The sequence below is a fragment of the Pelmatolapia mariae genome, linkage group LG7 (assembly GCF_036321145.2).
Source record: "Pelmatolapia mariae isolate MD_Pm_ZW linkage group LG7, Pm_UMD_F_2, whole genome shotgun sequence".
Lineage (NCBI taxonomy): Eukaryota > Metazoa > Chordata > Actinopteri > Cichliformes > Cichlidae > Pelmatolapia > Pelmatolapia mariae.
In genome coordinates, this window is record NC_086233.1 from 19,978,025 (window position 1) to 20,001,299 (window position 23,275).

Consider the following 23,275-nt stretch of genomic DNA (forward strand, 5'->3'; position numbering starts at 1 on the left):
AAATATAGATTTATACTGTTAGCTTTAAATTTACATTTACACAAAACCTGTTTTAATCAATTTTAAAAGGGAAAACTTGCTTTTAAGCTGTTTTGGAATTCATCAGCAAATATCTTCTCATCGTCTTTCACTCATCAATGGGACCACCTCCTCATGTCTTATTTTCAACACGCATTGATCACTGCAACCACACTGCAATGTGCTCTGATGAAGAATCAATAACTGGTCAGTTCATATTTATCGAGGACTGGGAGGTGACGAATTGTTGTTTTTCTCATTTTTATTGAGAATGATGGGAACAGAGTAGAGAGGACACAAGTGAATTTTCCTGGTGGGTTTCAGTCCCCACACGGGGAGAGGTGTGAGTGTTGTTTTGCAGAAATACAATAATAAATCTTTGTTTTGCCATTGTATATGTGACAAATTGCCACTACCCACACCCACACCTACATGTGCTCACTCTCTGCTTCTCCTCTGTTTGTGTCTTTCAGGTATTTATGAGCAGACATTTCTTATATAACTGCAGCCAACCAGTCCTGGATGTAAAGATAGCCTTTTGTCAGGTGTGTGTTCCTTACAGGTAAAAAAGGTACAGTATTCATTCACTTCCATTCCCTCTATTCTGACTCTGTATGGTTTTTTTTGTTTTGTTTTGTTTTTTCTGTGTATGCAAAATGAGCTCTTAAGCAGTTGTGTGCTCAAAAAATAATTTGAAATGTTTAATTAAGAAAAACAACACAATTTGTGCAAAATGGTTTGATTAAGAGGTTTGAAGCAAATGTCCTTGAGGAGCCTTTATCAGAAGCTGACGTGTTTTCAGCCTTTTGTTGATAATTCATTATGTATATCAAAACAATTCAGCTAGCCCTGATTTTCTACTTTTGTTCAACACCTCCACTATTTATCTTTAACTGAGGTCTATACTAAAAAGAATGCAGTATAATCTGCTTATTACTGAAGCTTAATTGCTGTCTCCTCTTGAGTTCCCACAGTGTAAATACAAAACTCAGCTGGGGTTGTGATTCCATAAGATAAAAAGTCTTTATTTTGACTCTTTTTACATGCATTGTGTTGCTTGTTATAAGGAAAAACCACAGACAATTCAGTTGGAGCTCAGATAGATTGGGATGTTTGCATTGCACATGAGATTCTAGCTGAATGTTTAATAGCTGCTAAAGATGCCAGATATATATGAATAATCTGAGTTTGGAGGACATCGACCTTCAGCGCCTTAAAGCAGATTTATCAATCTTCCATTGTGCACAAAGAAGATGGTTCAACCATAGCAGTGCATATGCAGTAACTTTGGTTGGTTTGTGAGCTGTGTTATAATTACCAAGTCTGTAATTACCTGATATGCTTTGTTGTGGCACCATTTGGTTGCCTGCTTTGCCCAAGTAATTACAGCCTGATTGCCGGGTGAAATGTAGTCAAGTAAGGACTAAAGCTAATGTCGTTAGAGGGGCTATTACAGAGATTATATTTCTGCATTGAATTCATTCAGCTGTAAACTCGGCTAAACCTTATGTCCTGTCTTGTTTATTCTACTTTACCATTTTTACCAAATATACCTTGATGTATGCTTTTTTGTTGCCTTTACAGCAGTTAAATGCATGTTATGATGTGAAGCTCTTCTTAGATATTAATGATGGTTATTATGGCTATATATCATATAACAATGATATCGATTTTAAAATGAGTAGCCTAATAAAAACAAATGTGCAGTGTAGATGTGTTACATATGCATTTTATGTCATCCCTTTGCAGGGTTTTGGAAAACAAGTGGATGTGTCATATATTGCCAAGCATTACAACATGAGCAAAAGCAAAGTGGACAACCAGTTCTACAGTGTGGAAGTGGGAGACTCTACCTTCACAGTTTTAAAACGCTACCAGAATTTAAAGCCCATTGGTTCTGGAGCTCAGGGAATTGTCTGGTAAGTGCTCAATGGTACATTTCTCTAATGTCTTATTTTATATCATATCAAGCTGTTTGATGGGCTTTGGTGTAATCTTTAATGCTCAGTTAACTCATTGCTAGCTGATTTTCTAACGTTTGTTTTTAATGTTGGAGTGAATTTGTGAGGTTTTCTGAATAATTTTGCTAATTTAATTTATATTAAAGTCATATTTTCTATTCTTCTGAAAAGCCTGGAGAGATTCCTTCTTCTTTGTTCATTTGCACAAATGTTTGGTTTAAACTTAATCGAGGCAAGCAGGTGCAGTGATTTTAATTGTTTGAATTATCTGTGTCTGCTGATGAATGTTAATATCTTTAATGTTAGGGAAAAAAATAATCATTAAATGATGTTTTATGTTGACATTGGGGAAACAGACTGTATATAAAAGATGGATTTTAACTTTTTTGCCTTTAGAACTGACTTAATTCGTCATGGCATAGGTTCAGTAATGTGTTAAAAACAGACATTTTGGTCCATGGTGACCTGATAGCCACACAGTTGCTACAGATTTTTCAGCGGCACATACATTATGGGAATCTTCCATTCCAATCCAATAGAGCTTTCCAAAGGTGCTCTACTAGACTGAGTCACATTTGAAATGATCCTGCTGGAGGCAGCCATCAGAGGATGGGTACACTGTGATCATAAAGGGATGGACATGGTCAGCAACAATAATCAGTAAGGCTGTGGTGGCTAAATAAAGCTAAGTTAGTACCAAGTTGTCCAAAGTGTGCTAAAGGCTTTTCCCACACCATTACACCACCAACAGCCTGAGCTGTTGATATAAAGTAGGACTTGAATGCAACATTGTTCATGTTGTATGCAGCAAATTCAGCTCAATGGCATCTGAATATTTCAGCAGAAATCCCAGACTAGTTGGACCAGCCAACATTTTTCCAATCTTCTGTACAATTTTAGTAAGGCTGTGTGAACTATAGTTTCCTCTTCTTAGTTGACAGGAGTGGCACCCAGTGTGGTCTTATGCTGTTGTAGCCCATCTGTTTTAAGGTTCAGCATGTGTTCAGAAATGCTCTTCTGGGTGCTTTGTTTTTAACAAGTTTTTATTTGGGGATGGTTGTGCAGGAAAATCCTAGTAGATCAGCAATTTCTAAAATACTGAGACCAGCCAAACAACAGCTGTGCCACGATACTTAAGTCACCTTCATTCTTATGTCCGGTGTGAACTTCAGCAGGTTGTCTTGACCATGTCCATCCATCCTTTTCCACTTATAAAATTCAAGGTCATGATGGTGTTGTTTCTAAAGGCAAGACGTATGTTACAACTTGGAGAGGTGAACAGCCATTTGCATTCACACCTACAGCCAATTTGGAATCATCAGATAACCTAACCCCACGCATGTCTTTGGAGTGTGCGAGGAAATCAGAGGGAACACATGCTGACTTTGGTGACTAGCCACCATGCTAGCCTTGATCCTGCCAGCATGCCAAAATACACTGAGTTACTGATGGGTCAATTAGATGTTTGCATTGACAGGGAGTTAAGCAGGCATACCTACTAAAATCCGTGTAGCTTGAGAGGCTGAAAAATAAAGCCAAAGTGCCCTAAACCTAATTCAGGCAACCGGCAGGGGGGTTTCTTATTAGCTGCCTGTAAGAAAGACGCATTGGTGCAGAAGTCTGTGGGGAAACAACCCTACTTCCCAGTTGATCTGTGACCTCAATAAACACTTTCCTGATGAGTTTACAATCTTAATTGCTTGTTTTAAGCCACATTTGGACTAAAATTGATAGCAAATACTTAAAAAAGCTAAAAAGACAGTTAAATTGTTGCTACTTTAAAAGAGTAGCAACAGTAATAATATCTTGTGATAATAGTATGAATTGTAGTTGTGGTGTTTCTGAATAGACTTTCCTGAAAAAATTACACTCATCAAATATCAGAATTAGCTTTTTTTCTCTTAATGTTTTCTACAGATGTGAAGGGTGTAGTCTTATATCCTTCCTGGTGTGCTCCAGTGAGCTGGTGACATATCGTTTATTTTGAATATGGATGTATGAGCCATAAGAGCCTTACAGGGTGGGCATTAAGTGGACCCTTAATCCAGATTGCAGAGGAAGCTTGTATTCATTACAAGTCAACTCACGCACGCCCTGTCAGAATGCAGAGGAATGTCTGCCAAGCCTCCACTTAAAGGAATGCATCTTACAGTGTTTGTGAAATGACCAGACAGAACTATAAGTTATATTTATGTTAATGTTGTGTCACTGAGGGTGATATTCTCATGCCACAAACTCTCCCAGAGATGACTTGAGCTGACATGTTTTACTTCAGTGTATATTGTGTCGTTTTTGAAGATTCACTAGCTCTCAACTCTCCTGCCCTTCACTTGACCTCTCTCATTGTCCTTCCTTTGCTTCCCATGTCCTCAGTCCCACTCTCTTTCCGCTCCAAAGCAATTTCGTGCATTTGCAAAAGAGCTTGGGCAGGCTGTAACTGCTAATGCTGGGATTGTGCCCATTTTAAGGATATTGTAGAGATGGATGGCAGGGAGTGCAAATCTAATTGAACCTGCTCTGCTGTGTGCTGCTTGGCTGTGTCCACAGCTGTCATCTGGTGTCATATGGTGATAGCATTAAAGCAACCAAACCACATAAAACCACAGAGAATGATATAAATATCCTTGACCATATCCTGATCATAGAGATGAAATTGGTTGAACTATAAGGCCTTGTTTAGATGTTCACAAATACATAAAAACATAATAAATGACTTTGACATGTGTATTTATAAAGATAAAACAGGTGACTTGCTGTGTCTTAACTTCAGCATAATCCCTGACTGGGTGACATAATCATATTTACATAAACATCTGTCTGATGGTTTGCACAGATGGTTAAATGCTTACACATTTTATAACATACATGGGCTTTCACTGCAAGCAAATAATATGCATACGAGCAGACAGAGATCCAGAAGCTTGTCTGGAAAAAATCAGCAGTGACTAAGTACACATTCTGCTTCTCTTATGCAATCAGTAGAGTCTTGTCCCAGTAAAGCCTGAGAACATGCTAATGAGGTAAAACTTGTTCTTGCTTGTCTTTGCCGCAGTTAAGAGTCACTCTGCTAATGTGGTCGCCCACAAAAATCCCAATCTGTGCACATCTCTGACCTTATGAGTTGGTCAGAATGAGCTTTCCCAAGCATCTTAGGAGGGATGAAGGCTTTAAGTAGTTTAGCTGGTTATGACATCATCTTTCACTCAGCTACAAATGTGATGACTGACTCCAAATCCCTACTGGATCAATGCTTTTATAAAGGCTCCACTGTTTCCATGGCCACACATCATCTCTGGCCTGCAGTCTCCACACAGTCATGGCAAACCACAGCGTATCCCACCCAGCCGTACACAGTCAGATGCTTGGAAACTCAATTTTATAGCATCTTGTCAGAAAAGGCACATTTTGAGGTTGAGCCGAAACAGTGAGATGACATTTTTATGGCAGCTTTTTCTGTATTACCGTTCAATGAAGGCCAACATAAACTGCCACAAACAGCTAAAATACCTGAGGCTTTCAAAAATTGGGATTGTGTTGAGCCAGCAAAGCACCCACTCTGCTGTAATGGTCATCAAACTGGTGGAAGGAAAGGGCATCTACATATAACACACATTCTGCTGTGTGGTTTAGTTTAGGTAACACTTTAACTAGAGAGATAGATAGATAGATAGATAGATAGATAGATAGATAGATAGATAGATAGATAGATAGATAGATAGATAGATAGATAGATAGATAGATAGATAGATAGATAGATAGATAGATAGATAGATAGATAGATAGATAGATAGATAGATAGATAGATAGATAGATAGATAGATAGATAGATAGATAGATAGATAGATAGATAGATAGATAGATAGATAGATAGATAGATAGATAGATAGATAGATAGATAGATAGATAGATAGATAGCCTTACTTTTTCCATACTAATTAAGAGGGTAAGTAGCAACCACTTAGCAGTTTTAGCAGTTTATTGTTTTTGTTTGGCATTCAGGTGCGTATTAACACAACACCAAGTAAGAAAGACATCATCAATGATCTTAGAGAAGCAACTTTTACTGTCCATCAAACAATACTGTTGATGATTTTCATGATCACCTCTGTATACCAAAGTACTGTAGAGTCAAACTGAGAAAGAAAGGAATCGGGGTGTTGCACTGGGCCAATCAAAGTCCGGCCTTCAACCTGACCAAAATGCTGCAGCGGGACTCTAACAGAGCTGTGAATAAATGAATGCCAGTAAACCTCACTGTAAAGGAGACTGGTCCAAATTTGGTCCATGATGATGTGAGAGACTGGTAAAAGTCACAGAGAAAACACTTACTTGACTCTGTTGCTGTTAAAAGTAGTACAACAAGCTGCATGTTGCCTTAATTTATGTTAAGTAAATAATTTCTTTTTACCATGACTGTGAATTCAAAATGCAGAAATAAATACAATAATAATTATTAAAAAATAAATAAATAAATTGAATATAAGATTAGATAAAAATTTCAAATAAGAGTAATAATAATAATAATAATAATAATAATAATAATAACAATAATAATAGTAATAATAATAATACGATATGAGAGTAAACTCATTAAATTAAAAAATAATGTATACATTTATGTTTAATCACAGTTTGTCATGGATTTAATGGGCTACTTATTGATTTTAGTTTTATTAAGTATATAACTTACTATTACTGTAATACACAGTTGTCACACAGCTAGCAAGTTATAATTGAGCCCTATAATCTTCATGTATTAATAAGTTCTGATTTATATTATTTTTACAGAGAGAAATAAGCTTAAAGCTTTCGCCTTTCATCTATTTTATCCTTTTGTGTCAGTGACTATTGACATTAAGCCATGGATTGTTACAGTGTGCAAGAGGAATACTGATCTCTGTGGTTTGTTTTCTGCAGTGCGGGCTATGACGCTGTCCTGGACAGAAATGTAGCCATCAAGAAGCTGAGCAGACCCTTCCAGAACCAGACCCATGCCAAGAGGGCATACCGGGAGTTGGTGCTCATGAAATGCGTCAATCACAAAAATGTAAGCGATTCTAACGAGAGGTAACAAAGGACCAAAGGAAAATGTATCCCAACTTGAATGAGATGCAGTTTAAAACTGCACCCCAGTCTGAGTCTATTTCTGGCTCCTGCAAAATCCCTTTGCTACAAAAGCAGACAAGTCTCAGCGATGTTATGACCGTGCTAAATTCCATGCCTCCAGAAATGTACTAAACTGGCAGGAGACTGAAACAGAGAGTGCTTCAAGGCATGGATGTAATCACCAGTGCCGCAGTTTGTGCTCTTCTGTCTCTTTTTTCCATCCTCCACATTTATCCCCACTCTTTTGTTTCGCTTCGCCTCTCTGGTTTACTCTGTCTCTCACTCAGCGGTGTCCTTCAAGAGGGTCATTACTAACTTGTGCCCACAGTCCCTTGCTTTAATGTCTTTTCTTGTATTTTTACTGCTCTTTGTTGACCCTGTTCATGCTGTTCTCTTTTTCAGATTATCAGTTTATTAAATGTCTTCACACCACAGAAATCATTAGAGGAATTCCAGGATGTGTAAGTATACTCAGGAAAAAAATTAGCAAGAAAACGAAACATGTGTTCATTTAAAATGCCAGACAAAATACAGGGAGTCTATTTATACTACATTAGGTGCTTATTACTCCTTTGCACCTCATTCGTTTTTGACAACTATTCGAGTGGAATCAGTGAACGTACTGTAGGTGTAATGTGAGGCAGCCAGAGGTGTCCTGTTTCCATAATGAATGATAAATGAGAGTGAATTCACTTTTAGAACAATGTCTGTGTAAATAGTACCACAGTGAGAGTGATCGGCCCACGTGGAGGCTTTCAGTTTCTCAGCAGTAACTCGTGGGCCACACATCTCACAACTGTGTCAACCATTCATGCATAAATTAAACTTTTTTTGTTTTTGTTTTTTAGGTATCTAGTGATGGAACTAATGGATGCCAACTTGTGCCAGGTGATTCAGATGGAGCTTGACCATGAGAGAATGTCCTACCTGCTCTACCAGATGCTGTGTGGTATCAAACATCTGCACTCAGCCGGCATTATTCACAGGGTAGGAGAGCAAGCCTGCTCTGTCTTCTTGTTCCACTGCTGGATTTGGTTTGTGTCGTGTGCTTTTAAATCTTCAGCAATGTCAATATATTGCACACGTTTTGTGCCATCACCTCAATCGCTTTAGTGAGAAAACGCTACAGAGACCAGGGCTGAGAAGCGGGAACAAGTGCCCACTGGACTCTGCAGGTTTTGCGTGCCACGTGCATGAAGGCAAATGAAATTCCGGGGCAGACAGCATTTGCATTTGTAGAAAGCACCTTCCCTATGTCAACAATAATTTAGTCCCGACATTGCTGCAGTTCAGATTACCTCCTGTAAAATAGCAAATTGTTGTTCTAACACCCCGAGTTGTGTGAGGATCAAAAAAAGAAAATATGTGTTGATAGAATTTTAGAGTTGCTGGAAGGTTTGTTATCATCAGAGAGAGGCAGTCTAGTTCATCCTCGTTCTTTCATTTCCCTTAATTTCCACGTTTTTGTTCTATTCCCTTAAATGAAAAACTGAAGTATTGTACTAAAGATTTTCTGAGTCTCTTACATGAATCATTAACAAACAATAATTAAGGCAAATGCCAGTTAATAGACTTTCTATGAATAACAGCAGGAAATAATCATTAATAAACATTTTTTCCCATTTCCTATTGCTTTTGCCAGGATCTCAAACCAAGCAATATAGTGGTGAAATCAGACTGTACCCTGAAAATCCTGGATTTCGGTCTGGCTAGGACTGCAGGCACCAGTTTCATGATGACCCCGTATGTGGTGACTCGATACTACAGAGCCCCAGAGGTCATACTAGGAATGGGATACAAGGAGAATGGTGAGATTTAACAATAACTAGATACATGTGGGATTCAAACGGAAAACCTTTAAGGGCTAGAGTCATGGTATTTAATTTTTATTAGTATTAGTATTTGCTTTTAGATCCAAGTACAACTGTAACTGTACACTGCAAATTGTAAATAAAAACAGAATGTGATGATTTGCAAATCTCATGAATCCATATTTTATTCACAGTAGTACACAGAAAACATCAAATGTTTACACTGTGAAAATGTGCTATCAAAAAAAAATCAAAAGTGGTACAAAAAAATGGTAATAAAGTGGTAATAAATTTTTTTGCAACTGCTTGGGTCATAATATTTTTCTTAAAATGGGAAATTATCTCAGTTTAAACCCTTGATGTAATTTCCTATGTTATATTGTGAATAGAAGATGAATTTATAAGATTTTCAAATCATTGCATTCTTTTTAAACAGCAGCCTATTTTGGGGGGAAATTTTTCTAATATGGTTATATCATCAATTAGACTTTTTAGTTTATTGGCACTTTTTTGCACTTGGTTATGTTCTTGCTGTGGCAGTGAACCAACATAAAACTGATGTGGGGGAAAAAAAGCCTTTGAAATGTTTACATTTTAAGAAGCTAATTACACCCAGCAGCTGCGAGGCTCTATGTGTTTTTAAATCAGCTACGATCTGAACAATCAAACTGCTCACATGTGCAGATGATCGTTTGATGATGATTCCAAATTAAAGTGTCATATCATTAACTTTAAAACCTTATCAACAATTCTGGTTGAGTGAATTAAAGTGCTGGAGTTATGAGTCACTGATTAAAAGCCCCCAGAACATGTGACTGAGTGCCAGCCTCAGTGACTCATTAGCCATATTCCTCTGAAGAAGGGAAGCCTGAAAGCTCCAGGGCTTTGAATTTCCTGCCACTAGTTAGTCTATCTAAGGCGCTGCTTCACTGTGCTTCACTCTGCTCTGTCTATCTCTGTATTCCATTCAGATTTGAATCCTGAAACATGCCTCTCACTAATTATTCCTCTCACAATTAAAACCAGTTAGCATCTGATCACTAATGCCAGTCTATGAGCTGTCTGTGGACAACACTAACCTTTGCTTTCCCTCCTTGTGTTTTGCTCCCTCTGTGTCTCATCCTCACCTCTATGCGTGCAGTGGATATTTGGTCGGTGGGGTGCATTATGGGAGAAATGGTGCGCCACAAAATCCTTTTCCCTGGCCGGGACTGTATCCTTGTTAATAAAAACAGATCAATTCTTTGACTGTAGCTTTTTACATGTTGTAGTTTTGCTCATAAAAGTCAAGTGACACTCACACTGAAAATAGTTTTTTTAGTTTAAAGTATAACCAACCATGTTCAATTTTGATTGATTGTAATGCTCTCTGAAAGCACCTGAGGGTATCTGGAAGTGCTATGCCAGCTAAGGAAAAAGAAGCTGCCGCCATGCAAGCAGGTAAAGATCTTAGAAATATAACTTTTAAATGGTGTTTTGGTCAAGCAGATACTGAGCCTGATGTTTGCTGTATGTTACTGAGGTGAACTAAACCACACTCACATCTGGCTGGCTTGTAACACATATTTATAGCAACAACAACTTTTCTTCTTTAACGCTTTTCACTTAACCTAGTAACATCATAAAATGCTCTTTTCAATGCTTTTTTTCACTGGGAAGAGGAAATTCTTTCTTACCTTATTTCTGAATATTTAAATGTGTGCTCTTAGAGTGCTACCTGGTGTTTTCTCTTGCAGTGATCGGGGTGTGATTGCATCCCTGAGAAGACTTCTTTCAGTAGGGTGGATTTGTAAAAATAGTCCCTGTGCTGGAGTTGAGGACATGCGCACATATGGGATGAGCACATCTACATGTATGAGTCAGGAATGCTAATAAAATATTCAGTAATGAGTGAATAATATTGAGTATTCCCTTTGAGCATGTGTAAATAGCAGCCTGGTTGAACTCAATTAGCAGTGTGTGGAAAGTTCAAAGGTTGAAAGTGTAGTCGATTAGCACGTTAGCATGGGTAACAGTTTATAACACGGCCCCAGTAATTCCCCTGTAATTAAATGAAGTTATTTGAAATTACAATGTAATTATATTTACCCACAAATACTTAAAGACAGATACACAATTAGGGGTGTCAAACAAATGCTAAAATGCAAAAGTGCAGACATCAAACATTTTCCCATCTTACATCGTAAGCACACTGTACTTTTCAGGCCAGAGGTCTTATTATGGATTGGGTTAATGTTGCCTTTTGATATCTTTATTTAATATTTATAATGTTGATGTGCATGATGGATGTTCTATTATTCAACTGTCCTTTTATTCTACCAATATATATGTGATAAGGACTGTTCCCACTCACCAACTTAAAAGAAAACATAAATACCATCAAAACTTGTAGGTGTGTGACCTTATATTGATGGAGCCAAGTCGAACTTGATTCATTTTCTTTCACAATCATTATTCAAAAATAACTTTCAGGAAATTTCAAGTTATTTTAAATTTTAAGGTTAAGGCTACCCCATAATACAAAAGCACAACATGCTTACAGTGTAAGATTGGCAAATTTTGTTTACTTTTCTACAAAATTATGTAGAAGTTAGTATTTAGTACTTGCAGTACAATTTGTGTTTCCTGTCTAAAAAATCCTCTGAATTCTGGCACTACGTAAAGTAACTCATGCTGTAATTAAAATTACTTACAGACTACTTGAATTCACTTACAGTATATTCTTTTCTTTGTTTTGTGTAAAATCCTGACTTGTCATTCCTTATTTTAGTGTACCTACCTTTACGTATTTTTAAGTAAATATAATGACACTGTAATTTCAAAGAAATACAATGAAATGCCATTTATTTACAGGGGAATTAGTAAAGAGCCATATTATAATCTGTTACCTTAGCAAGTAATTAAGATGAAGAATAAAGTGCTATAGGTGGTAAACATTCCACTAAGGTGATGCATGTTTATGTATGAGTTTTGGGATAACCTATATTTTACCAGTATCAAATCAAACATGCCTTTTAAAGACTGAACCCAAAGAGCGCCATAAATTCAGACACACAGATTGGCTACAGCCTACTGCTGTAAGGCTTGTGTCTCATCCCCAGCTGAAAACAGTTTCTAACAAATACACAATTTAATTTGGAATTAGAGGTAAAAGATTCCGACCCTTTGCCTGAATTCAGGGGGAACAAATGGCAGTGAAAGCAAAGCCATTTTCATACGTTTTGTTGTTGTCACAAGTCTGAAGCAAACCATCTCCTGTTGTGTTTTCACGTGTCGCACACAACAGAAGATTGCGTCAAAGTTGTTCTCACCAGTATAAATACTCAATTGATTTAGGCGGGGGTGCTGCCTGAATAGAGAGTACTGGGTGCAGGACACGCAATGCCCTATTGTTTGTTGTGAATCCATTAAACAGTTATCTGTGCTATTCCCCGTGAGGTAAAGACCATTTAATGTCTGACACCAGCTAATTGGATATTGCCTTTTAATGCGTGTCAGTCATAGGCTTTAATGTATGTATGTATAAAAGAACCTTAGCATAATGACAGATCGTCACAATTCTTGAGACACATTGCACTTAGGCGCTTGAAGGGATTTCTTTGCACTCTGCATGCAGATCCAGTGCCTACCTTTTCAAATATGAAACATGAAGCTCACAGGTTTTGCAGCCTGTTTGCAGATTCTTGTAATTGATTCACTTTTTGTTGTTTAGGAACCTCAAGCAAATTCTGTTTGAGGGTCAATATTCAGATAATTAATACATTTATTAGGACCAGAAAACAAACAAAAAGTAGCACATATATCATACAGTGGTAGTACCACTAACTGTGCTCTCTTTTCATGTAGCTGCTAGCGTGTTTGACAGTGAACTGAGATTGATCACAGCCACACATGGCAATGGTAAAGGTAATACTCTGCTGTCTGCAGCCCTGAGCACTGGGTCCCTGAAAGATTAATGTTCTGGAAAACTAGAGAAACCCAGCAATGAGCCAAGCAATATCTTTCTCCGCTGTCTCTGCTCCCAAAATGACCTAAAAATTCGTATCATTTCATCACTCCATACCTTTTGCTTTAGATCAATAAAGTAGAGTCATGCACACTTTTGTTAATCTTCTGCTTATAGATCAGTTCTGGACTGGTACCCTGTTGTCGCAAATCTTAATGTACTTCATTGATTTTTCAACTTAGAACTATTGACCTGGCTAAAGTCTACACGTCCCAGAGTGTCTGTCAAATGATACAGAGTAGGTAAGAGTCTACCGGTAAAAGCCCTGTGGGCTACAGGGTTACTGGTTGTTCTGTGATGGATGAGTGGAGCAGTGTGTTTATTAATAAGTTATATTGGAGGTCTTGGAGGAACCAAAGGTGGATTTTACTGTGTTCAATAAGCTTAAAAATATATTCTCTCTAGAGAAGGTGAAATGATTTTAACATTTCCTTCTGTACAGAGGTCTTATGTAGGCATTTTTTCTACTTAGTAATCATACAGCCACCATTATCTCCTTTGTTCTTTAAGTTTTAAAATGTGGCTGACTTTTGTTTTAAAGTACCTCTCTGCAGAAATGATTAAGTACTGATACATAGTTTGGATAGCATTGCTGACTGGTGTTGGCCTATTACAGATGCACTATATGGACACAAGTATTGGGTCACGCTGCTTAATCTTTGAACTTGGGTGGAATTATGTTTTTGTTTTGTTGCCAATTTTGTTGCCACAGGGGTATAAAACCAAGAAAGAATGGGTGGTTCTGAAGAGCTCACTGAATTTGAGCGTGGTACTGTAATAGGATGCCAGCGTTGCAACAAGTCAATTTGTTCCCTCCCAGATATTCCACAATCAGCTTCCACAATCTTCCACTCCCCCATGAAGTGGCAGACCATGGTTGCCAAGTGCTGAGGCACATAGTTTGGCACTCCAGACCTCCTTTGGCATTAACATCAGCACAAAAACTGTGTGCTTGGAGGTTGGGGAGGCATCGGTTTCCAAGGCCGAGCAGCTGCATGCAAGCACTATATCACTAAGTGCAAATCCAAGTATCAGATGAAGTGAGTAAATCACTGGGTTCTGGAAGAAACTTGTTCTGTGGATGGGCGAATCATGGTTCTCTATCTGGCAATCTGAAGCATGAGTGCATTGCATTATGCCAACTGTAGAGTTTGATGGAGGAGGGATGAACTACAACAGAGACTGTGAGCCAGGCCCTTTTGTCCAACAGCACTGTGTGACCTTCACAAAAGGTCTTCTGGATGAATGGGCAAAAATCCCCACAGGCACACTTAAAAATCTTGTAAAAAGACTTCCCAGAAGAGTGGAAGCTGTTATAGCTGCAAAGGAGGGACCAACTCCATGGCTTTAGAATGGGATGTCAGAAAATCTCCCGTGGGTGTAGTCAAATAGGTAGCCTAAAACCTTTGTGTATACAGCACATATTGGTATTTCATTGATGTATATGTTATGATATACTATAGCAAATGAGGCTCGAACAACCCAAAATAGCTTGTTGTCCGAACAGGGCTTAAGGTTGCAGTATAGCCCAAACTGTTCCTGGGTGTTTAAGCGTTATGTGCTAACTCTGTTGTCACACCTAATAAACAGCATATGTTTCTTTTCCTTTTCTATTTTCCTAAAAAATAAGTTAAATATATTACACAGCATTAGTGTGTTATTTGATTTTCTTCTGAAGTAATAATGGTACGTTTACAGGTACTCTATTTCTGGTTGACATTCTCAGTATTTCTAAATGGGGACTTTAAATTGGAGGCCAATGTGTTTGTCTCACTGGTCTGCTTATAATGTGCGTTAGAGTATCTTCACCCTGACAAAAAAAACCCTCCCTAACCATTTTTTAAAAATGTAAACACTTTGCTATTTGAAAAAACGGAGAAGGAGGAATTTTAATTATATTAAATGGATCAAATTACAAAGTGACAAAGTGATTGTTTGGCTTCTAGAGAATTGTTGTTGGGGTGTACACCCTCTCTGTAGCTTTACAGAGCTTCATAGTGTTTTTTTAAACACTGCTGAGCTGTCTAGCCCCAGTGCATTGCTTTAACTGTTAGCAGGGGGCCTGTTTTCTACAAAAAAAGAACAAAAAACAGCTGTGATGACTCACTGTAAGCAACCTGCCCTAAGGACAGATGCAGTTAGCAGATAGCTGGTGAACATCTGGTCGCTAAAGAGTCACATATTTCCCTCAGCAAATGTTTGTGTTTGTGTGTTTATGTGGGTGCGTGTGACCTTAGTGGACATGTGGTCAGTCGGCTGCATCTTTGGAGAGTTGATAAGAGGGACAGTGCTGTTCCCTGGGACGGACCGTATCCTTGCTCCCTCTGTTAGAAATGTAAACCTGAAGGCAGCAGGAACCCTGCAGCGTTTTTTCGAGGGCAGTTGCGAATGACTCTGAGTCTATCGAGTATCATGCGTTTTGGCACTGACATGCTGAGAAAAAACAAAAAAAATCACCTCGAGGTGTCAGAGCGAATCCAACTGCTTGCTGAAGAGCCGTGGATAAGAGTCTTAGTGGATTAAAAAAAACCCCACCTTACTAGGCACTGGGTGGATCATGGCCAGTGTGCAATAGAGACAAAACGGAGATGGGAGCGTGAGACAATCCAGCAAAAAGAAGTAATAGGGATCTATAGTGGCCACTGGCAGCTCTCTGCCCTAACTGGCACTCGGTGTGAGAACATTAGGAGGGGAAGGTTTGGAGTGTGTCGAAGGCTAAGAGAGGAAATATTTGTTGTAAGGAAGGAAGTGAAAGAGAAGCTGATACAAGTATACTGGACACATGGCTACATTTATACCGTACACGTGTCTTTTAATCCAATCAGTCATGTTTTCATCAAAAGGTTTTTTATTTTTTTATTTTTAGAAACACTTAACAATGGCTGGAGACAAAGAAAAACAAAAAGAATAAAAGGAATTTTTTTTTTTAATAGAAATCTTGTGTTTTTCACCATTTAGAAGTCAGCTGGGTTTTTTTTCCTAATCCTAATGGATGCTTCTTTTGGTGGTTAAGTGGGACACGGCTGATTTGAGATTAAAAATTATTAATTTATCTTGGTCACAGCACTTTGTAGCACTCCTCTTTGTGCTTTTAAATGGAAAATGAAGTCAGAATTGTATTGTAGTGTGATACCTGAGGGGACACTGAGCTTTGCAGGGTGACAGGATGCTCTGTATTCCATGTGTGTTTCCCTTAATCTTGGCCTTCCACACCAGATATTGATCAGTGGAACAAGGTGATCGAGCAGCTGGGCACGCCCTCGCCAGAATTCATGAAGAAACTTCAACCCACAGTGAGGAACTATGTCGAGAACCGGCCAAAGTACGCAGGCCTCACCTTCCCCAAACTCTTCCCCGATTGCCTTTTCCCTGCTGACTCTGAGCACAACAAACTCAAAGGTGAGAACCTGTAATTATACACAGGGAACCTGTGAACTTAGGCTATTGCAATTTAGCCATTTCATTAGCTTCCAGTATGAGGCTTTTAAGGTCTTTTATTGAACCTTTGCACAAATATGATGTCTGTCGATTAAACAGAGAGTCTTCTTTATTGCACTTATCACTCTGACAGGCAGTCATTCTGTTTTATAGATCAGGCATGTATTTTTAATTTGTGTGATATACTAGGATATTAATAATTACAGCTATTTGTATAGCTCTAGTTATTTGCATGTTAACTCTGTAAGTATGCTATTCTTATTCTCAGCATCTTAGCTGCTCTGTGAGTACATATCACCTAGCAGCTAAGATGGCTATACATTTTGTTCATTTCATGTATGCTGTAGTATGTCAAAAACTAAGTATAGCCTGCTTCTATAGAATATAAGAGGGTAAGTAGTAGCCAGGTGTTGCAAATTAAATGTACTTGATTAATTTGTCATCAGCAAGTGTGAGAACCTCTATAGAAACCGAAGATTTTAACAGTTTGTTGATCTTGCTAGGACTGGGCATCTCAGCAAATTAACCCCAATGTTAAACAGTGACCACGAACTGTGTACCAAAGTATTTTAGAATCACATGCAAGGCCATCTGTCTGACAGCTAAAGCTTTGGGTGATGCAACAGACAACGATCCCAAGCACAGCAGCAAATCTACACTCAATGCCCAAAAAGTCTCAAATTCAGAGTCTCAAAACTCAATTAAGTTATTGCTGCTAAAGGTGGATGCACAAGCTACTGAATCGTCAGGTGTATTTAGTTTTTTAACAGGACTGTACTTTTACATTTTATCTTTGGTCATCCTCCGAGCATCAGTAAACTGCAGTATGTTAATCCTGTACCGTGTGAGCCGATTTCAATCGACTTCTTATGCAGAGTGTTAACTGACATGTTGTTTCTTCTGTCTCAGCCAAGAATTGAAGGCATCAAAAACATTTCCAGTGAGCTATAAAAAAAATATGCCTTTAAAAAAATATTTTGCTCTCCCGCTCCCACATCAAAGCTCTCGAATGTTGAAATTCTAATGAATCGCTTTTGTATTCAAGCTGCTCCCCGCTGGAGTGACACTGTTAAAGGAATACACCGAAAGAGACAGACAGAGTGAGAGGGTGTGAGACCAAGATGAAGTGTTTTGTGTGTTTTGTTTTGTGACAGGTAGGAAGTGAGTCAGACATGAGAGAAACATCCTTTGGGTTTTATTTATTTTGAACCTTAGGGGGAAGACGAGTCACAGTACTGTAGGACAGAGGGAATGAAAAAGAGGTAGGTAAGGAATAAGGAAAGGTGAAAGGAGAGAGACAGAGGAGCTATTTTTTCAAGTTTATCATCTTTTTGATGCTGTGGTGATGCTCAAAGGGTACGCCCAGCTCATCTGTCTGTACTTGCTTCAGCTTCTTCGCTCCTCTGCTGGTGGAGATTTATTTATAGTGAAGGTCAAGTGTGTAGGAGAGGAAGTGTTGTGTGGTTTTAGGGTTTCAATTTCAGATCAGTTCAAAATGGCCAGAGGATAGAGAGTCTGTCCGAATGAGTGACTGGTAATGCTTATTGAAATTTTTGCTGTTGATGTCCAATTTACTGCAAAATGCAAAAGAACAAGTTGACTGGCAACATCTGCAACAAACAGACCTAGTGCTTCATTAAAAAATACATATGGGACAAACTGAGGAGATATCTGGATGGTTGATTATTAAAGAATTATCTAGCAATAATTCAGATTTCAACCAGTCTGCAGATTAAATACTTAAAACCCAATAAACCCTATGAAAATTCTGTGAAGCCTTTTTGATTTGTCTGCCCTAATAACAAGTAAAACACAAATATAAAGAAAAGTTTGGCACAATTTATTCATGACAACAACAAAAACAGTTATAAAGTTACAATATCAGTTACAAAGAGATACACATATCCCAGCATACAAACACATGGCCAAGCCTGAGTTCTTACATCTGCTCATACAGTCATGCTTCCATGTAAGCAAAATTTAAGGAAAAGCTGACTTACAAAGAGTTTCAACAGTTGATTCAGTCAGCCAAAGTTTAGATGCTAAAAGCTCAAACGTGTCATCATCTTGGGACTTACAATAAGAGTGTGGAACACTTAAAAGGCCCTGACCTGATCACTGGAGAGGCCCATCAGCTGTATAAGCAGGTGCCTGGCCATTCATATGTAATTAGTAGAAGTTTAAAATTTCATGTGAAGCCAGTGATGGGAAAGAAGAACAGATGGACATTCGGTTGCTAGTTTTTGCCTTGACTAATTGAAGATGGGCTAAAGAGGGCTGAGAGATGCACATTCAGAGTGAATCACAATAATCAAGATACAAGAAAAACTATAGCATGTAATAGAAGTTTGAGATTATTGGCTGACTGTATAGCAGATGGTCTGATACTGCTGTTTTAGAGGACTAGTTTGACATATGTCCTCCTTAGAGAAGCTATCAGGGCCAATCATGAGAACCTCAGTTTTGTCACTGTTGAGCTGGAGGAAATTTGGTTAAGGGAAACAAAAGAAATAAACTGGAAAATAAACAAAAATAAGAAATAAACAGACTTTGGCCTTTCTATTCTCAGGTTGTGAGATTACTGTACTCATCCTCCAGAGGTCACCATTGATGCATCTTTGACTATTAAAGACTATTATTATTAGTAGTAGTAGTAGTATTAATATTATTATTATTATTATTACAATGCTAATTCATTGAATCTTGGATCTTTAATTTTTTTGACCATCTATTACCTCTAATAACCACACTGCATGCTTGTATATATTTTAGATGTTACCCATATCATTTATATTAACTCATGGTAAAATTAAACCAAGATACTGCACTTTGCTGTGAGAATCTGGTTTCTAGTCACAAACTCCTGTTAATTATTCTCTTTAATCCCTGACATTTCCCGGTCTCTCTCTCTCCTCCCTCTTCCATTTCCTCTGCTGTTTGGCATGTAATACTTTCTTGTTTCATCAAAACATCTAAATATGGTTTTTTCCTTTTTAAATGTTTTTTTTTTTTCAAACTACAGCAAGCCAGGCTAGAGACTTGCTGTCTAAGATGCTGATTATCGACCCTGCTAAGCGGATGTCAGTGGATGAGGCCTTACAGCACCCCTACATCAACGTGTGGTATGATCCGGCTGAGGTGGAGGCGGTGAGTAGGACTTCAGCAGAGCTGTGTATCGATTACCATCCCAAGCTAAATCCTCCTCACCCCGCCCCTCCCATGTTTTAATTTGTACGCACTGATAGTGATTTATAGCATGACTAAACTGCATTTTTTTAACCGCTTGCTATTTTGATTACTTTTGTTCACATCTAATTTGCATTTTTTTCCTCACTTATATTTTTAGTCTTTAGTGCAGAACCAAACGATTTTGTAGATTTCTGTAAAATAACCCAAAGTCTTTGCTGGTAAATTTTCATGCTACACTGAAAGATTTATATAGTGGATTGTTGGATCTTGTAACATGAGAGGGGTGGTGTTGCTGGTTGATTTGGTGAAATCTGGCGTCTTCATCAGCGCCTCATTAGTATGAGGTGACAGTGAGATTGGGTAAAAAGCCATCTGCAACCCGATAAATTTTTACAGCAGTACAAGTAATGAGAGCACAACCAGCTGATGAATGTCAGTGCTGCTGTTCTACTACGTGAAATATCCTGTTGCCTAACACACTCACTGTATAGTAGTTTTTCCTCCTTTACAGAAGATTTCATGACTATGGCCTTGTCTTGTCATCTGGTGTCTGATGGTTTTTAAAGATGACTTTGTTGCTTCTGTTGATGTATAACATGGCTGTGAATGGCATTTCAACACGTTTTCTGCTGTTTTCCCCCCCTTCTCTAATGTCACCTCATCCTGATGAAGGCCAGAGATAACATCCAAATATCCATGGTAAATAACAAACTCCCTACATCAAAGAATGCACTGCAATTGGACTTCTTCGAATAAAGAGTGTAAATGAAAGAAGATTTTTGGACACATGTGGTTCAGTGCTTCTGCCATATTTGAAGATATTTAAAATCAAGAGAAAAGAGACTGTGTAATGCAAAGATAGGAGCAGAAAATGACAATCAAATGAAACATCCAGAATATCTGGATATTGCAGTAATCACAGACTGTATATAAAAGATGGAAGTAACTTCTGGGTCTGAGAAGTGAAGCCAGCGCAGAAATGACCCTACTGTTCTCTTGATCTATGATGTATATGTTTATTTAAAAGAGATAATTAATATAAATTACCACAAGCACTTAAATTCGTCATGTAAATATGCCAGATTTAGCCAAATGGGCTAATTTTCATGTGTAGCTCCTGCCAGGTTAAATGAATCAACAAAACAATGATTGTGAGCATAATTAAAAGACACAAAAACATGTAAAATTAAACACATACCAATATAATATATATAAAAAAAACTAATATTATTCTTAACTAAAAGTAGCACAATGCTATTCAGTAAATACTGTACTAACTTTATGATAACTGTCAGGAGTTTAAAGTCTTTTTGGTACATCATCATGTTATTTTTGTAAATGATGGTTGAAATTAAAGTAAAATAGATGATAAAGTGAGTGCTTTATGGTGCAACAACCTAGTGACTAACTCGTTGGTACTATAAGAGTACACAGTGTCCTGGTTTATTAGTCATTTTCACTCCATGCGTTTCATTTTGTAAATCAAAATGCAGCAGACTTCAAAACAGATATCCACCAACTAATGGGTCACATCAGGGTGGTTATGTCCATCTTTTATATACAGACCGTGCGCTGATTTTAGTGGAGCTCAAAGAAACTGTCACATGTTAGCAGTCATTGTCAAACTGCACATGCTTCACTCTGCACATAGACCAAAACTCGTATGTCACAGGAAACCTAATCTATTCATTAAAAAAAATCGTAATAGAATACAAGGTTTTAATATTTACTGTAAGAATTTGTTTTGAAGAGAGCTCCTTAGCTACTTCCACAGCTCCACAGCGTTAACATCTACAAACAGTTGGTTTGTCCTGCTGTGGCCGCTCAGTGCTGACCCACAACAGTCCCCTCAGGGTTACACCAGAGAGGTTCCTTGGTGGTCTTGTCACCCACACTGACAAAGATGGGCAGGATTACGATGTCGGAGTCTGGGGAATGAGTGAATGAGTAGTTAGATGGGCTGACTCGATGCCAGTCAGCGTATTCTTGACCGAGTAGACGAGATGACAAGTCCCATGAGGGAGGGTGTGGGGGGAAAGCACTGGCGCCAGATGTTTTCTTATCTCACTATCCTGTCAGGTATTTAGTCTTGATTATAAAGAATGACCTACTTTGAGACATTTTTTGTTTATAAATGGCAGACAATGAACTTATAATGCATTTTATGGAAGTAATACATTATTGCTTAATTTTTATTTAAATTTAATTCATAATCAACATGTGCCGAACTTTTAGACCCGGCATGCTGTTTGTTTGTTTTTTTCCTTCCATTTGCACATTTGAAAGATGCATATTTATAATGTGATCTTGTAAAATCTTGAGCTGCTTTCTGTAGGTATTGCACTTGGGAGTAATGCTAGGCCGTTAGCTGAAATGTTACTAAAATGGAATTGTGTTCTCTCTCTCTCCTCTTTAGCCTCCACCTCAGATCTACGACAAGCAGCTGGATGAAAGAGAACACTCCATTGATGAATGGAAAGGTGAGTGCTGCTCATCCGGGCTAAAAATAAAAACTCAACAAAGGACACATATGGTAGAACGATAAAAAGCTGTATATTATATGTGCAGTAATGTACTCGATTGAATAATTTTTTAGTGTTACCATGCATTTGAATGATCTTGTTTTTTTTAGTAGTTAATGGTAATATGAACACTGTCTGCATAGATGGGTGCAGATTGCACATATTTTTGTCACTTGTGTGTTCTACTACCTTTTTCCCACACCCCTTGCAGAACTTATCTACAAAGAGGTGATGAACTTTGAGGAGAGAACGAAGAATGGCGTTGTGAAGGGACAACCTTCACCTTCAGGTACTCTCAGTGCATAAGCCTAACCGCTCTGTAAGTGAATTTAATATAACCTTACTGGAGTTATCCCTTGTAATTAGAAAAACCCATTGTGCTGTTGACCACATGTCTCTGTCCCTTGCATCTCAAGTTAAATGTTGTTCAGTTCAGTGATGTCACTTTGTGCCTGATGATTTGTAAAGATTGCTATTCTGTGATTGCTAAAATTGTTTCGTAGTACAGGATAATTCAAATGCCTTTATGATTGTATGTTTATATGTATTACATTACTGTGTCTTAAGCTTTGGGTTTTGAGGGGTCTGTCTCAGGAAATGTCAGTCTACTTGGCTACAAATGCCCTCAGAGGACAAAAACTGCTATTCTTATGATGTGCCACAGGATGGCAGTATAGAGTCACTTTGAGCATACTAACCAGCCCAGTCAGCATTTGCAGAGATCCATCTAAAAAAAAAAGAAAAAAAAAAAGGCCGCAGTGCTTGTTTGAAACCACAACCACACTGCACGAAAACAGTAAGAAGGTAGATTTGGAAGACTGAAAACACAAGGAGAAGAAATTAAACAGACGCCTCAGATCAGAGAACGCCTTTCTGGGTGTCCTCTTTCAGTCTATTGTACAAAGTGAGTGGGATTTTCCCTCTTAGAAAACTTATAAACCATCTCTCACTATAAGCTGGGCAACAAACATCCTTAGTGCCAAATATAGTTAAATAACATGGTGCTCGTTTTTGCTCTGTGTCTCTCGGCCCGTCTCTAGAAAATTCACGAGCTTCATCTTTTTTCTTCTTTCCATCTACTTGTAATTAAGCAGATGGGCCGCTGTATAGCGTCTGACGCAGTGCAGGAGCTGCAGACGACAGTGTCTCATTGCAGCATGAAGAGAAGACCTGCAATCACACACAGTCAGACCCACTTTGTGTGTTTAGATTATGATATTTTTA

At 38.2% G+C, this 23,275-nt stretch overlaps 1 protein-coding gene across 8 annotated transcripts in view; it reads left to right on the forward strand.

Annotated features, from left to right (window-relative positions):
- mapk10 (mitogen-activated protein kinase 10) overlaps positions 1-23,275 on the forward strand; it is a 40,662-nt gene that overhangs the window by 11,911 nt on the left and 5,476 nt on the right. For 2 of the 8 annotated variants that reach the window (XM_063478326.1, XM_063478330.1), the window contains exons 2-13: positions 492-563; positions 1,768-1,937; positions 6,897-7,026; positions 7,488-7,546; positions 7,934-8,072; positions 8,728-8,893; positions 10,038-10,109; positions 16,119-16,301; positions 19,363-19,487; positions 20,202-20,228; positions 21,946-22,009; positions 22,263-22,340. In XM_063478326.1, coding sequence (XP_063334396.1) covers positions 492-563; positions 1,768-1,937; positions 6,897-7,026; positions 7,488-7,546; positions 7,934-8,072; positions 8,728-8,893; positions 10,038-10,109; positions 16,119-16,301; positions 19,363-19,487; positions 20,202-20,228; positions 21,946-22,009; positions 22,263-22,340 — 1,285 coding nt within the window. Of the gene's footprint in view, positions 1-491; positions 590-1,767; positions 1,938-6,896; positions 7,027-7,487; positions 7,547-7,933; positions 8,073-8,727; positions 8,894-10,037; positions 10,110-15,139; positions 15,212-16,118; positions 16,302-19,362; positions 19,488-20,201; positions 20,229-21,945; positions 22,010-22,262; positions 22,371-23,275 lie in introns of all 8 variants that reach the window. The other 6 variants (XM_063478333.1, XM_063478331.1, XM_063478334.1 and 3 more) reach the window with 5 other exon arrangements.